The sequence below is a fragment of the Delphinapterus leucas genome, chromosome 2 (genome assembly GCF_059928025.1).
Source record: "Delphinapterus leucas isolate spDelLeu-1000000601 "Yukka" chromosome 2, BTC_Dleu_Yukka2, whole genome shotgun sequence".
In the NCBI taxonomy this organism is placed as follows: Eukaryota; Metazoa; Chordata; class Mammalia; order Artiodactyla; family Monodontidae; genus Delphinapterus; species Delphinapterus leucas.
Window position 1 is genome coordinate 79991290 of NC_143130.1, and position 14813 is coordinate 80006102.

At 45.5% G+C, this 14813-nt stretch overlaps 1 protein-coding gene across 1 annotated transcript in view; it reads right to left on the minus strand.

The window, feature by feature from the left end:
* Nucleotides 1-14813, minus strand: part of CGNL1 (cingulin like 1) — a 154179-nt gene that overhangs the window by 71269 nt on the left and 68097 nt on the right. Inside the window, exon 8 of the mRNA XM_089907163.1 lies at nt 9252-9464. Within this exon, the coding sequence (XP_089763289.1) occupies nt 9252-9464 (213 nt within the window). The remainder of the gene's footprint in view (nt 1-9251; nt 9465-14813) is intronic.

Below are 14813 nucleotides of genomic sequence, written 5' to 3' on the forward strand. Positions count from 1 at the left end.
TATGTTTGTGTTCTTTTTAACCTTTGCACATTCTGATTCATGCAGAAAGAGAACACTTACTGAGCACTCTGCAAAGTGCTGGTGATACAAAGGATAAGATGGTCCCTCCTTCAAAATGGGGAGAATGACATATCACCTAACAGGTATAGTCCAGCAAAACAAGGACTAGACCAAGGGTATGGCAGGATGCTACAGCTCTGCTGGAGTCAGGGGCTATAGGGAAATGCAGCATAAGAGAGATGGCTTTGTCAAAATGCTGTATTAGTCAGCTATTACTGCATAACAAATTACCCAAAAACTCAGCAGCCAAAAGTAATAGTAAATATTTATTATCTCACAGTTTCTGAAGGTAAGGAATCTAGAAGTGACTTTGGTAGTTCTGGCTCAGGGTCTCTGATGAGATTGGCCCAAGATGTTGGCCAAGGCTGCAGTCATCTGAAGGCTTGAGTGAGGCTGGAGGATCCACTTCCGAGATGGTGCACTCAAATGGCTACTGACAGGAGGCCTCAGTCCTTCATCACATGGGACTTTCCATAGGCTGCTTGAGGGCCCTTATAACATGGCAGTTGGCTTTCCCCAGAGCAAGCAATTCAAGAGGAAGCAAGGAAGAAGCTAAAATGATGTCTTTTATCTAGCCTTGGAAGTCACACTCCACCATTCTCTACTGGTCACACAGAGCAGCCCTATCCAACCTGGGAAGGGCCTACAAAGGAGAAAGAGTCCCAGGAAGCACAGATCACTGGGCAGGGGAGCAGGTCATCTCAGAGGCTGGCTACCATAAAAGCCCTATATGCCCTGACTTACTTTGACCTTGTAAATATTTCTGTTTCCATGCTACTTCTTATCTAATGGACTTAGAGCTTATGACACCCTCCATTTTCTGCTTAGAGTGATCAAATAATACGGCCAAGTTTTTCCACCAAGTAGAAATCTACTTAATGATCTCGGCAAGTCTTTAGAAAAATATTCATCAGGCAGAATTCAGAGGGTCAGAAAGAATACAGCAGATCAGAAAAAATACAACACAGATCGAGTAGGGTTTCTGATAACAAAATTAATGCAATTTTCCATTCACATGTTAAAGATTCAACTACTTGCAATATTATAGTGGCTGCAATCATCCTTGGCTATTTAAAATAGCCCCTCTGCTTACACTGCCCAGTTCTGTGGGCATATCCACACCTGGAAATGCACCTGGTTCCTAGCCCTCAGTGAGTGACCACCACTCCTGCCTTGCTCACACTTTTGGACTCAGTTATACACCACTCAGTGGGTGGTGTCCATGGATGGTTCGGAGATCTCAGAACATTTGTCCCCTTTGGGGAGACAGGCAAGCACCTTACTAGGTTATTCTCTCTACTTCTATAAGTGTCTAAAGGTACTTCTAGCACTAAGACACTGTAACAGCCTTGTTAGAAAACAAAACTTTCCTCCTACAAACCTCACCACCAACAGACCATGCTTTCCCCTTTATCCATGATCCCTACCCACCCTCCCCTCACCTGCTCACTCACAGACACAGTTTACTAATTCAGGGAACCAATGATCAGCAAAGAGCAAAATGTCACAAACAAAATGGGACCCCCCTCAGCCATAAAAAAAGAACAAAATAATGCCATTTGCAGCAACATGGATGCAACTAGAGATTATCATACTAAGTGAAGTAAGTCAGAAAGAGAAAGACAACATACCATATGATATCACCTATATGTGGAACCTAAAATATGGCAGAAATGAACCTATCTACGAAACAGAAACAGACTCACAGACATAGAGAACAGACTTGTGGCTGCCAAGGGGGAGGGGGGAAGGGAGAGGGATGGACTGGGAGTTTGAGGTTAGTAGATGCAAACTATTACGTTTAGAATGGATAAACAATAAGGTCCTACTGTACAGCACAGGGAACTATATCCAATCTCCTGGGATAAACCATAATGGAAAAGAATATAAAAAAAGAATGTATATATGTGTATAACTGAGTCACTTTGCTGTGGAGCAGAAATCAGCACAACATTGTAAATCAACTATACTTCAATAAAAAAGTTTTTAATTTTTTCACGAAAATGGGACCCTCCATGACCCCAACTCCCTTCCCCTTCTGCCCTTCAGCAGAGAGAGAGGCCTCATTAAAAATGGAAATAGATTGCTGAAGAGACCCCAGAGAGCTCATGCCTCCATCTAAAGTGGCAGCATGAATAATACGTCATCCCAGGGCAACCTCCTTACTTGTAAAGACCAGAGCAGACTCTTTGCCACAGAAGGAATCTGCTCTGCTCGTGTTACACACACACACACACACACACACAGAACAAAATCCTTAAGACACACACAGGCTGCATGAGCTCGTCCCTACTCTGCTCTCCACTTCCTCTCACTCCAGACTTCCCGTTGTCCTTCACAGCCCAGCCTGACTGGCCTTCATTCAACACCTTGAACAGACTGCACCCCCTCCTTCCACCAAGCCCTGTGCACATGCTGTTTCCTCTGCCTGGAACATTCTGTGAGTTTTTTTAACCCTAGTTAATTCCCATTCATCCTTCAGATCTCCATCCTCATTTCGCTTCAGGAAGCTTCCTGTCCCTCCCTCCATTTCAAAGCGCTTATCACAACTGAATTACACGTTTACACAGGTGACTGGCTGAACTCTGTCCGTCTCACCCCTCTTGCCCATCTTATCCCCACAACCCAGCACAGTGCCTGGCCCACATGAAATGCTGGAATGGATACTTGCCCAATTAATGAATGACTATGAATGAACTACTTATTGACAGAGAGTCCAAAACCTGTATCAACAATCCATTGCCAACGGTGAGGCGTTGATGCTGACTAGCGGTCGCCCAATCGTCTGCGTTATTTATGCCTCGTCCTCTGCGCATTCCTCATACAGGTGGGAAACGGGCAAGAGCTGTCCCCCCTCCCCTGGGCGGGCTCAAAGCCTATGTCAGATGCGGCACAGACAGTGTGACTCGCAGACCAGGCTGTTCTGCTGTTCCTCCTGAGGCCAGGACAAGGCTTTTGTACTCCTTCTCCACCAAGTTTCCACACTTTCTCTTCACACTGCATGTGAATTCACTGTGATTTTCTGGGTCATCCGAGTGCCTTGGGCAACCTGAAAGCCCTGCTGCCATCTCCTCTCTCCCAGGAGCTACAGGAAAGCGCCCTCCTATGCAACGGACACTTACGAAGCCTCAAGGGAGTGTCATTAAAACAAAGCGAGAGAGAGGCATGGACATATATACACTACCAAATGTAAGGTAGATAGCTAGTGGGAAGCAGCCGCATAGCACAGGGAGATCAGCTCGGTGCTTTGTGACCGCCTGGAGGGGTGGGATAGGGAGGGTGGGAGGGAGGGAGACGCAAGAGGGAAGAGATATGGGACCATATGTATATGTATAACTGATTCACTTTGTTATAAAGCAGAAACTAACACACCATTGTAAAGCAATTATACTCTAATAAAGATGTTAAAAAAAAAAAAAAAAAAAACGTGCTGAAGGCCGGCCTCTCTGTGTGAGGATCCTTTCTCCTGCACTGTGACACTCCCCACAGAACGGCCGCAGCTAAATCTGCTCCTTTGAAGTTAGGCGAGAGACCCGAAGGAGAGCTCCTTGAGGGCTGTCATCCTAGCAGGAAAGAGGCCTTCCCCATAAATATTTCACTTCATGAGGTCCTACCCTCCAGAAACCTTCCCTATAACTGGGACCTAATTGATGTTTTAAATAAATGAAGTCTATTTTAACTTATCCCTCAGGTCAACATTCTTTCTTTGTCTGGCATTTAGACTATTTAAACTTTCTAGCAATTCTAAATGTTAACTCTGAGTTTATTAAGAGGAGTTGGGTACAAAGCCAGCAGGTTCAAGATGGGATAATGTTCAGAAACTCTCAGAGAGGTCCTGGAAAGGAATTATCGTTTTCACGTCTAATTCTCGAGTATTTGGTACGCAAAAGACATGTAGGGCGTCAAGTTACAGAAGAGATGTGCTGGTTCTCTCCTGAACGCTGCCCTCGGACGCCAGAAGCCCTTCCTGATCTCCTGCCCTGCATGTGCCTCAACCACAGCACCTATAACTTCATTCTCATCTTATTTGCACATTTCTCCCCACAAGGCTACAAAAGATCTTCCAAGCTAGAAACCATGGTTTGCCTGCCTTGTATCCTCAGTGACTGGCAGTGGTAAAACACACTCAAATATTTGATGGAAAATGAACGGGCATGTCAGGGACTCTTACTCAGTCTTCTACAGCCACAGCAAGTGACTTTGGCAGCTCAGATCAAACACCAGGAGTGAAGTGTTGGGATGTCCTGTTTACTGTTCACCAAGGCCCGTAAGAGATTTATCAGGACCCATGCACCTGGGATCAGAGACACAGCAGGGATGGGGCAGGTCTGGGGCTTTGATGGAAGGTTCAAAACGAACACCCTAGGATGCCACACCAGGCCTCTTTATTCAGGTACATTTTAATTAGTACAGAATGCAGAAGAGTGATATAATTATGAAGAGCCAGCTCTGGGGGGAAAAAACTAGAGAGAAAAACAAATGAAAAGTAGAACTGTTTTAACCTTGAATGTTTCCCATTTTACTTTTGCCGACGGAGGGATCTGAGCCACTCTAGGCACACTTGAATCTGCAGAAAAGGGACATTTTCCTATGGGCACCTGATTACAAACCTGCCGCTTCCCCCGCTCTCAACAGCTGTCATTCAGAGTAACTTGATTACGCGAAGTTAAAGAGCTGAGGAAATAAGGATTTTTTACAGTTTCCCTGGCTAACGTGCCTCCACCGGAGAAGACAGAAATGAGATTTTACACTGAATTAGCCTTCTCTTAAGGAAGGCAATTCCATTGATCCTGAGATTAGCACTGGTTTTACCACCTGACCCTCTGCCGACCTTACGTTTTGAAAAGAAATTGTTCACAGATTAGTAGCAAAGAGGGAAGGAACAATCTACAGATGCTATGAGAAAGGAGCACAAGAGCACATATTCATTTTTACAAGACTGAGCGACATTTCCAAATTATCAGGTGAAACACACACATAAGGGCATAATCTAAGGACAGTTTTGGAGGGGAAAAAAAAAGTTTCAACATCACTGAATTTGAATAAAATTTCTCTAAGGGTTATATAGAATATAAAATGTGGGTGTAACGTTAGAAAGAATTTACACTATAAAGAGCAGAACAATATAAAAGCACACAGACTCAACGTATAAGTATGTAACATAAAAACGGGCTGCTTTTACAAGTTTCTCAAATGTTTCATTAATTAGGCCAAATACAACGCTTTTCCCCTTGCTTTTCTGTTACTGATCCTGGCTGCTTCTCTTCAGGTCTCTGCATCGGTGTCCTCCTCTTCTTCCTCCTATCCTAAGCCTGCCTTCTTCTCTCTTCTATTACTCCACAAGGCTCCAGCCCAAACACACATCTCACCTTCCCACCTAACAAGGTGTTGCTTATGCTGTACTCGGTACCCCAACTGTCCTCAGCCTCCATGCTCATATGTCCAAATACCACTCACCTCTCACAGCTCCCTCCATGAAATCTCTCCTAGTTTCCACCAGCACAAGCCATCTCCTATAGCTTCACTTGGGGCATTTACTCTTTCCTACTCTGTAATCAGCAATACCAGGCCCCTGGAAACTGTAAAGTCCACGAAGCAAACTCTTAGAGGAACTGGAATTTGAGCTGGGGCTACTCTCTGAGAAATCTGAAAATGCTGACCACCATCTACACTTCTCTCTTGCTCAAGAACTGGGGACAGGGAGGGGTAGGGATGAAAAGAAGACGCTAACAGCTATGGACGGTCTTCATTTCTCTCCCACATGACAGTCATGCACATCCCCACTGACTGTCCATATCTGCACGTGGATCCCAGCCACTGCCACAGACCCAAGGAGAAAGAGGACATTTCCTTTTCAAAACTGGAAAGAGTATAGAAGAACATAACAGAAAAAAAGTATGTTATGGAGCAACATTCTATCTATCACACAGTCTTTTCAAAGACTGTGTGATAGATAGAATCCTCTTTCTAACAATGTAAAGACCAGTCCTTCTGTGGGGAGGGAACTGAAGCAGCTCACCTAATGCCCTGAACTACCACCACTCTGAGGGGAAGTGACGTTCATTCTGCTGCACGAGGACACCCCACACCATCAGGGCGCTCATGAATTCTCCTCTGTTGAGCAATCAATCTGTTCTTTAAAAGGTGTGGCTGTCTGGGTCTACGAAAACCACTTTTACAGAGTATCTGTTTGGAATACCTATAAAACATTCTTAATATAATGTGACAGTTTTCACCAAATATTCTAGTAATTTAAAACTTTTAGTGCTCAAGCTCAGGCCAGAATGAAATATTTGCTATTTGACAATGATAAAATAGCACTGTAGGGATTTTTGGCCCTGATTCAGTAGTAAAAATTAGAAAAACTGATGCTAGGAGGTTGGGCTGCCTCCAAAGACTTACCAAGGAAATAAACTTTTTAAATAAACTTTTTAATATAATGCAGTTCCTTAAAGAAATGTCAGCTTTTAGTCACAGTGGTGGGTGAGTCCCTTCCCTGAGGCAGGAAAAGGCTAAAGGCCAGTGTACAGGACTTCCCTGGTGGCGCAGTGGTTAAGAATCCGCCTGTCAGTGCAGGGGACACGGGTTCAAGCCCTGGTCCAGGAAGATCTCACATGCCACAGAGCAACTAAGCCCGTGTGCCACAACTACTGAGCCCGTGCGCCACAACTACTGAGCCCGTGTACCACAACTACCGAAGCCCACACGCCTAGAGCCCATGCTCCACAATGAGAAGCCACCGCAATGAGAAGCCCGTGCACCGCAACGAAGAGTAGCCCCCACTCACCGCAACTAGAGAAAGCCCGCATGTAGCAATGAAGACCCAGTGCAGCCAAAAATTAATTAATTAATTTTTTAAAAAAAGAACTTTGGAAAATATCTCTCTTATAAAAAAATTTTTAAAATTACAAAAAAATAAAGGCCGGTGTAAAATGTAAGAAACTCTTTACTAAATTAAAAAATTATATTTAATTCACTCTCCTCCAAGTAGTTAATACAATACTACTAAAATTCTATTATATAGTACTGATATGTAAATAATGTAACAAAAAGGCAGCATCTGTCCATTACATTGACATAATTTTTTTTCCATTAAATATGATTCTGCCACATTTGTTTGGAAAACACCTTCAGAAGCAAAAGCTAACAAGGTATAAGAAAACACAATCAGGATCCTCTTTAAGAAACTGCAGAGAAATGCAAAAAGCAAGGCAGAGAAATAGCAGAGTTTCCTAAAAGATCTCCAATGTCATTACTGGAGAAAATTCAACAGGAACCACACACCAGGGACTGAAAATCCGGTTAAGAAGGGAACTGATCCTCCGCTTACTTGCACTCATCAGATGCAGCACAGATGTGACTGTGTGTCAGACAATGTGCCAGGGACAGCCACAAGGCGACAAAGGGCACACACCGTCGACTACAAGTGGCTTGTCGCTGGTCTATGTGATTCTTTTCTGTCTAATTTGAAGCAACGCTTAAAAGTCAGGAGATCTCAAAATGCAGTAGCCAGGCTTTGCAGGTGGCACAGTGGTTAAGAAACCGCCTGCCAATGCAGGGCACACGGGTTCGAGCCCTGGTCTGGGAAGATCCCACATGCCATGGAGCAACTAAGCCCGTGCTCCACAACTACTGAGCCTGCGTGCCACAACTACTGAAGCCCTCGTGCCTAGAGCCTGTGCTCTGCAATGAGAAGCCACCACAATGAGAAGCCCACACACTGCAACGAAGAGTAGCCCCCCTCGTCGCAACTAGAGAAAAGCCTGTGCGCAGCAACGAAAACGCAACGCAGCCAAAAATAAATAAAATTTAAAAACAACAACAAAAATGCAGTAGCCTAAGTCTTTACAGATTATCTCATTTCCATACAACAAAGATCCTCTTTCGCCTACCATGATTCCCTTCCCCACTTGTAACATGTGACAGCAGAGGACCTAGAAACTTCCAATAAAATCTCCTGCATCCCGTGTGTGGCATAAGTTTAATTTTCCTTACCGTCAAATCACTACAAACGTGCCAAACACCATCCTCAACTACCCTTCAATGAATAAACCATGTTAACTCAACCTTTGACATAAGGTCTGAAGATGATAAAGACATGATGGGTCCAAAGGAAAATTATTTTACTCAGCAGCCTGTTGGCATGGCCCCCATGAAGCAACAGCACATAAAGGCCAAGAGCAAGGACACCAGGCTCCTGCACAGAAAAGAAATCAGACGAAAAAAAGAGACATGTCCCTGCAAAGCAATGAAAATTAAATCAGTTTCGCTTTTCTCCCTCAAACTAAACCAAACCTCAAAAAAACTAAGATAGGCAAATCAACTTTTTTTTAAACTGTCTGTTATAATAACCCCAAGCAGACTATTTCGCAAACGTTTTATTGTTAGACAACAAACCCATCTTTCACTTCTTGTCATTTGCAATTACCGTGCTGTAGCTGAAAATAAGTGAGTCACTATGCAGCACAGGGGAGAGGGCCTACCAGCTCTGAGCTGTCACTGTAATCACCACAGAATAAACAAACAATATCAAGAGTTCTTTCTTCATCATCTTTAACCCATATATTGCGGAGACTCTAAACAATTTATACTCTGTAATTCCCCTCTTTCCCTAAAGATGGCATGGTATTTCACAACATTTTCCCCTTCATTTTCCCCTTTTCTTTAACAGCCCACGTGAGGCCCGCACCAAAGACCTCAACATAATTTAGAATCTATCTGCAGGAGCCAAGAATTCAATTAAGAGAAAAATTATCTTGCAAGGGTTTGGGCAATTCAGCCCATTAACCCTCTTGTAACTTTGCTGGGAAAAGAACCTGAATTGTCTAACAAAAGGCTTCACAAGTCGGAAGGAACAGGCAGGGGCAGGGGTGAAGGATTCCAGAAATCTGGGTCCTGTCTGCAACCCTACCCCATTAGCAAAGTCACGCAATGCCCTAGGCCAGCGACCTTTAGGAACCCTGGGGGGGTTCACTCCTGGGCTTTCTAAACCTCACTGCATGTAAGAGCTTCTAAGCAGGGTCCTCAACAATTTTTAAGTTTACAAACTTAAAACGGTGACCAACAGAACTGCTGAGTTTATTGTCTGTGAACAAGGTCTGGATCAATCATCTGATGAAACTGAGTTTCAACCTGTCACGAAAAGGAAGGCAAACAACGGACACCCCCTCCGCACTCTGGCCGGGACCCACCTTGGTGGCCTCCTCTACGCTCTCCCGCAGGGCCCGTAGCTCGGCGTCGTACTGCTCCTTCAGCCTGTCCATCTCCTGGTCGTGACTGGAAACCTCTTCTTTCAGGGCTCCCTTCAGGGCGGTGAGTTCGCGCTCCCGCTTTCTCAAGAGGTCTTCCTGCTCCTCTTTGGCGATGAGTAGATGCTGAAGGTCCTGCTTTGCCTGCAGAAGCTCCTGGAGGGAGGAAACGCGGGCGGGGAGGTGAGGATGCCGAGCTGCCCTGCACCTCCCCCTCGGTCACCGGCACACACGGCCCTACCCTTCCTTGCTTGCCCTCCGCACTCTCTCCTCCCGTACACTATACGCTGCTTTAGCCCCTCTCCTCCTCTCCCCTTCCCTTCCTCAGAGTCCACCGTCCCCCTCGATTCAACTATCTTAGCTTTTCTGACATTTAATTTGAGGGAGGAAAGGGAAACTGATTTCATTTTCGACGCTCTGAGGGGCCAGGTCTGCTTTTTCCATCCCACGTCACTTCGGTGCGATGGTCTGTAGCCCTTGCTAGCGGCCTTCAGGAGCCGTTGCTTCGTGGGGGGCACGCCGACTTGCTGGCCTCGCTTACTTCACCCCCAGAAGCCCACGTGTAGTCAAACCCTTAAGCCACAACCCGAGTCCTCGGGATGCCCCTGCCCCATGCTGAGCAGGCACAATATTCACACGTTCTCCGCCTTCACTGCCTCATAACCTCACTGTTCACGAGCAAAGTCACAAAACTGGGGCAGCAAGTTCCGCTATAAATCACATCACCTAAACCCAAGTGTGTCCTGCCAAGGCTGGGCATTCCCTTCAGGTCACCATCTCTAGTCAGACCTGCTCAGCTCCCCTCAAGCTGAGGCTCACCCTTCCCGGTGGACACCCCTGCTTTGTACTCAGCCAGGACTTGGGCTTGACCACCCAGCTCCTCTCTGGACGCCAGGGTTCCTCTCCACCCAAAGCCACTTCACAGACAACAAGCTTTCTCCCCTGCCACCCTGCTCCAAGGCCTTACTCATCAGCTGTCTTTTTTTTCTGTCATTTTGCTCCTTTCTGTTTCCTTGAATCTATGTCCTTTTCCTCAGGGCACAAGGATCCTGAGTCAAGGGCAAAAACAAACAAACGAAAAAACAAGGTTTTCCACCAAACTTTTTTTTTTTTTTTTTTGTGGTACGCGGGCCTCTCACTGTTGTGGCCTCTCCCGTTGCGGAGCACAGGCTCCGGACGCGCAGGCTCAGCGGCCATGGCTCACGGGCCCAGCCGCTCCGTGGCATGTGGGATCCTCACGGACCGGAGCACGAACCCGTGTCACCTGCATCGGCAGGCGGACTCTCAACCACTGCGCCACCAGGGAAGCCCTCCACCAAACTTTTGAAAGGATAATTTCTGTTCACTGCCTCTACTCCTTGACCACCCTGTCACTCCTTACTCTCTTGCAAATGGCTTTTGTTCCTAGTCTGCTAAGCCTGTCCCCTCCAAGGTTGTACTGACCTCTTAATCTCCACATCCAATGGCCTTTTCTCAGTCCTCACTTTTCTCAATCCCTCTTTGATCCTCTTCACCTGTCCCCTTAGAATTCTCTTCTGCCTTGCAGTTCAAAGACACTGCATGCTCATTTTCTTCCCTCGGGCCACTTTTTCTGAGACAATGTTTTCTGGTTTTTCTCTCCCTCTTATTAAAAAGCTAAAATGATCCCCAAGAATGTGCCTTTGCATTCTTCATTCTTTTTTGGCAAGCTCATCTAGGTTTTTTTTTCCCCTCAATTTTAAATTCTATATAAATAACCCCCCAAACCTTTACCTCCAACCCTTATCTGAGTCCAGACCTGCGAGACTCATCCATCTGGATGTCCCTTGGGCACCTATGATTCCGGAGGCTTATGTTTCTCAGTGCCTTTTTTTGTTTGTTTGTTTTTTTTTTGCGGTACGCGGGCCTCTCACTGTTGTGGCCTCTCCCGTTGCGGAGCACAGGCTCCGGACACGCAGGCTCAGCGGCCATGGCTCACGGGCCCAGCCGCTCCGCGGCATGTGGGATCCTCCCAGACCAGGGCATGAACCAGTGTCCCCTGCATCGGCAGGCGGACTCTCAACCACTGCGCCACCAGGGAAGCCCTCTCAATGAATTTTTCAAGTCCCTTCCTCTCCTCTTCTTTGGAACGGCAGTGCCTGCTCAGGAGCCTGGCAGCGACTTTGATCTCTCTCGTCCTTGTCCCTCACAACCAAAAAGTTAGTTCTGTAACATCTTAGATCCTTTCCCTCACCTCTCTGGTTGAGGCTCTCACCAACTCCAGCCCAGGTGGTTTGCAAGAGCTGCCCAACAGCTCCCAACCTCCAGTTTCTCACCTGTAGCCTCTATGCCATCACCCACACAGCATCCTCTGTCTGGGATGCCCTTCGTCCCTCTCGGTCCCATGTCTCTCTGCCTTTCAGAAAACCTCTCAAGACTCAGATACTGTATGACCTCCTTCAAGAAGTCTTCCTTGAATCCCCTTCCTGAATACCCACCGCACTTAAGCTGTGCTTCTCATAGCACTTAATACTTTTACCGTGCAGTCCTTGTATCTAGATTTTATTTTCCTATCTCTCTTGCTAGATTATCAGCTCCTTGAAAAAAGGACATAGATCTGATTTATATTTCTGATGCACGGATCAATGATATTGGGAGTGGGCCTGTTCTGGACATAAATAAATTAACATGGGCAGTACAGCAGGAGTCTGGAGATGTCAGAATTCTAAACTCGTCTATTCTTTCACTGGCAGCTTCTAAGTAAATACGCATCCTGTCCTCTTGGAGCTCCTGGCGAACTGAAGGAATGGTTGCCACCTGGGACCCGAGGCCTCAGAGATGATACACTACTTTCCATTTAAGAAGTGGGTCACTGATGAGGGGATGAAACTACCTGTATCAAGTTAAGAATAACTGACAATGGAATCTCTTTCCTTTACTCTAGGCATGCACATCCATTAAACCAGGGGAGCCTCTGCAATCCCAGGATAGAGCTGCATTGCACAGACTAAGAATTAGTCCTTCAAGAATCTAGCTAGCAAGCACTAATAAGCTTAGAAGAAACTTCCAGAGACTCGTCTAGGCAACTAGAGCAACTCTGGCTCTTCCAAAGCACCAAACACAGAACACATAAGTAATTTTATGAAAATATACCCCCGTCCTGATATTTGTCAAAGGAGATGCCCTGTGCTTCCCACTGTCCAGTCCCTCCTTAGGGATATTAGAAACACCCACAAACCGCCCCCCCGCCCTCGCATCACTGTTGCTATTGGCTATCTCTCTAGGCCTTCCTGGAGCCTCCTGCCAGCTTCTTCACAATTGCCCTTGCGAGCCTACCCCCGTTTCCTGCTCTTATTTTCACACATTTCTCAATTGTTTTAACGATAAGTCAGTTCCTCTTCCCACACTTATCTTTTCCCGGATATATCTGTGTTTTGTGTTGCCTTTTGTGTACTGCCACCAATGCATGTCAAGAACCTGTTTTTATGGTCCATTCTACACCAACATGCTGTTATCTGTGTCTGGGGCTGTTGCTTAAGTGGACTCTGTTGCACAAATCCAATCAGATTATACCTCACCGTATCACTGAGTAGCACCTGAAGCTTGCCAGGGTAGAGACCGAAAGGGACGGGAGATTTCAAAAACTTCACTTCATCACCTCGGTGGCTTCACTGCCAATTATATCAAGCCAAAGAAGTGAGAGAAAACATATAAACCTCGAAATATTCGTGAACGTCTATAAGAGATGCACATGCCTCTCTGTAGACTCCAATCAAAGCAAACAAAGGAAAACTCTGGGCACTCAGAATCTACTTTCAAAACCTATACACATCCAGGCTAGCTGCACACATGAAAGTACAAGAGATAGAGACCTAGTATGGATGTGTATTTGGGGGTGGGTACAGGGTAGGCTAAAAAAATTGACTGTGTTTGGTACTTACTACATAATAAGAATTACGCTAAGCATTTCTAAAAATCATAGGAGAGGGCTCCCCTGGTGGCGCAGTGGTTGAGAGTCCGCCTGCCGATGCAGGGGACACGGGTTCGTGCCCCGGTCCGGGAAGATCCCACATGCCGTGGAGCGGCTGGGCCCGTGAGCCATGGCCGCTGAGCCTGCGCGTCCGGAGCCTGTGCTCCGCAACGGGAGAGGCCACAACAGTGAGAGGCCCGCGTACCGGAAAAAAAAAAAAAAAAACAACATAGGAGATGAATATTATTACTTAAAAAACAAAAAACTAGAGCTCCGAGACGCTAAGATGCCTAAGATCACGCAGTTTATAAGTGGGAGAGCGAAGACTGGGACCCATATCGGATACCAATGCCCGTTGTCTTCACTACACAGCCTCTGCAGGCCTGACGACAAAACTACACACTCAAGAAAGTCTGAGGAGCGGGCAGTTCCTCAGTCTCTCAGATGCAAATGAACGGTGTATTGAGTTCTGCTCAAGTGCTTGTAAGGAGGTCCACCTTTCTAAACAGGAGCAAAGAAACCTGCCCAGAACCTGAAAAGACAAGAAGGAAAGTTGAGAAGAAAAGGAAGCATGCTCTGGGCCCCAGCTGTTACTAGCAGCAGCCAGTGGCTGTCCTGACAGCAGGGGCACCAAAAGACACAGACCAGAATGTCCCGAGTAGCAGCTCATCTGCCCACAGAAAGTTTCACTTCACACACCACCTACTCACAGGTATTCCATGTCAAAATGAGAAAACAAAACTGATCTAGGCTCTCTTTTGCATAAAAGCTTCCCAGAAGTTCTACAGAGTCCCTATCTCTGGCCCACACTCATTGAAAGGAAAAGTAAAGGTCTTTTATCAAAACTATAGCTGCCAAAGAATTATGTTATTTTTTTTCCCCAGAAGGATGGCCTACAAAGTGTAACACAGTTGATGAGAAACATGATTTTTTCTGTTGCTTCTTTAGTAAAATGTGTATAATGTTCAGTAACATCACAACACAATAAGCTTATAATTATTCTAGAGATGTCATTTCTGAGCACAGCCTATCCCCAGACCAATAGGATTTTAAAACCAGAATAGTTTACTGATATCTAAGTACTTGTATCTTGGTAAATGTCAGGGATAAAACACCATGAGATTCTGTTGGCCCATCTGTCAACACTACAGGCTCCCATCAAAGACAATCTTTGGTAATTAGAAAAACCCACCGTCATGAGGCTTAGAGAGATGTCGCATGTTTACCCATCACTCCAAGAACAGAGGGAAACATATTCATGGACAAAGAAGTGACTGAAAACTTGACCTATAATTATTTTTGTATCTTGAGTTAAAAAAGAAATTCGGAACCATCAGTTGTTTAACTAAGAAATAACAGTCATCCTATTCTTGGTCAATTATTTGACTTCTCCTAAAAAAACAGGATATTTTCTACTATTTCTTCCTTTTTTCCTTCCTTCGTTCCTTTCTTTTTTTTTTAAAATGATTTTATTCTCTCTTAATGTTACTTTACTGACTCCATATAGGGGCCCAATGTTATTGGACAGAATGTGAAGTATTAAAAGATATTTCATGAGAAATCTTATGTATTATGCA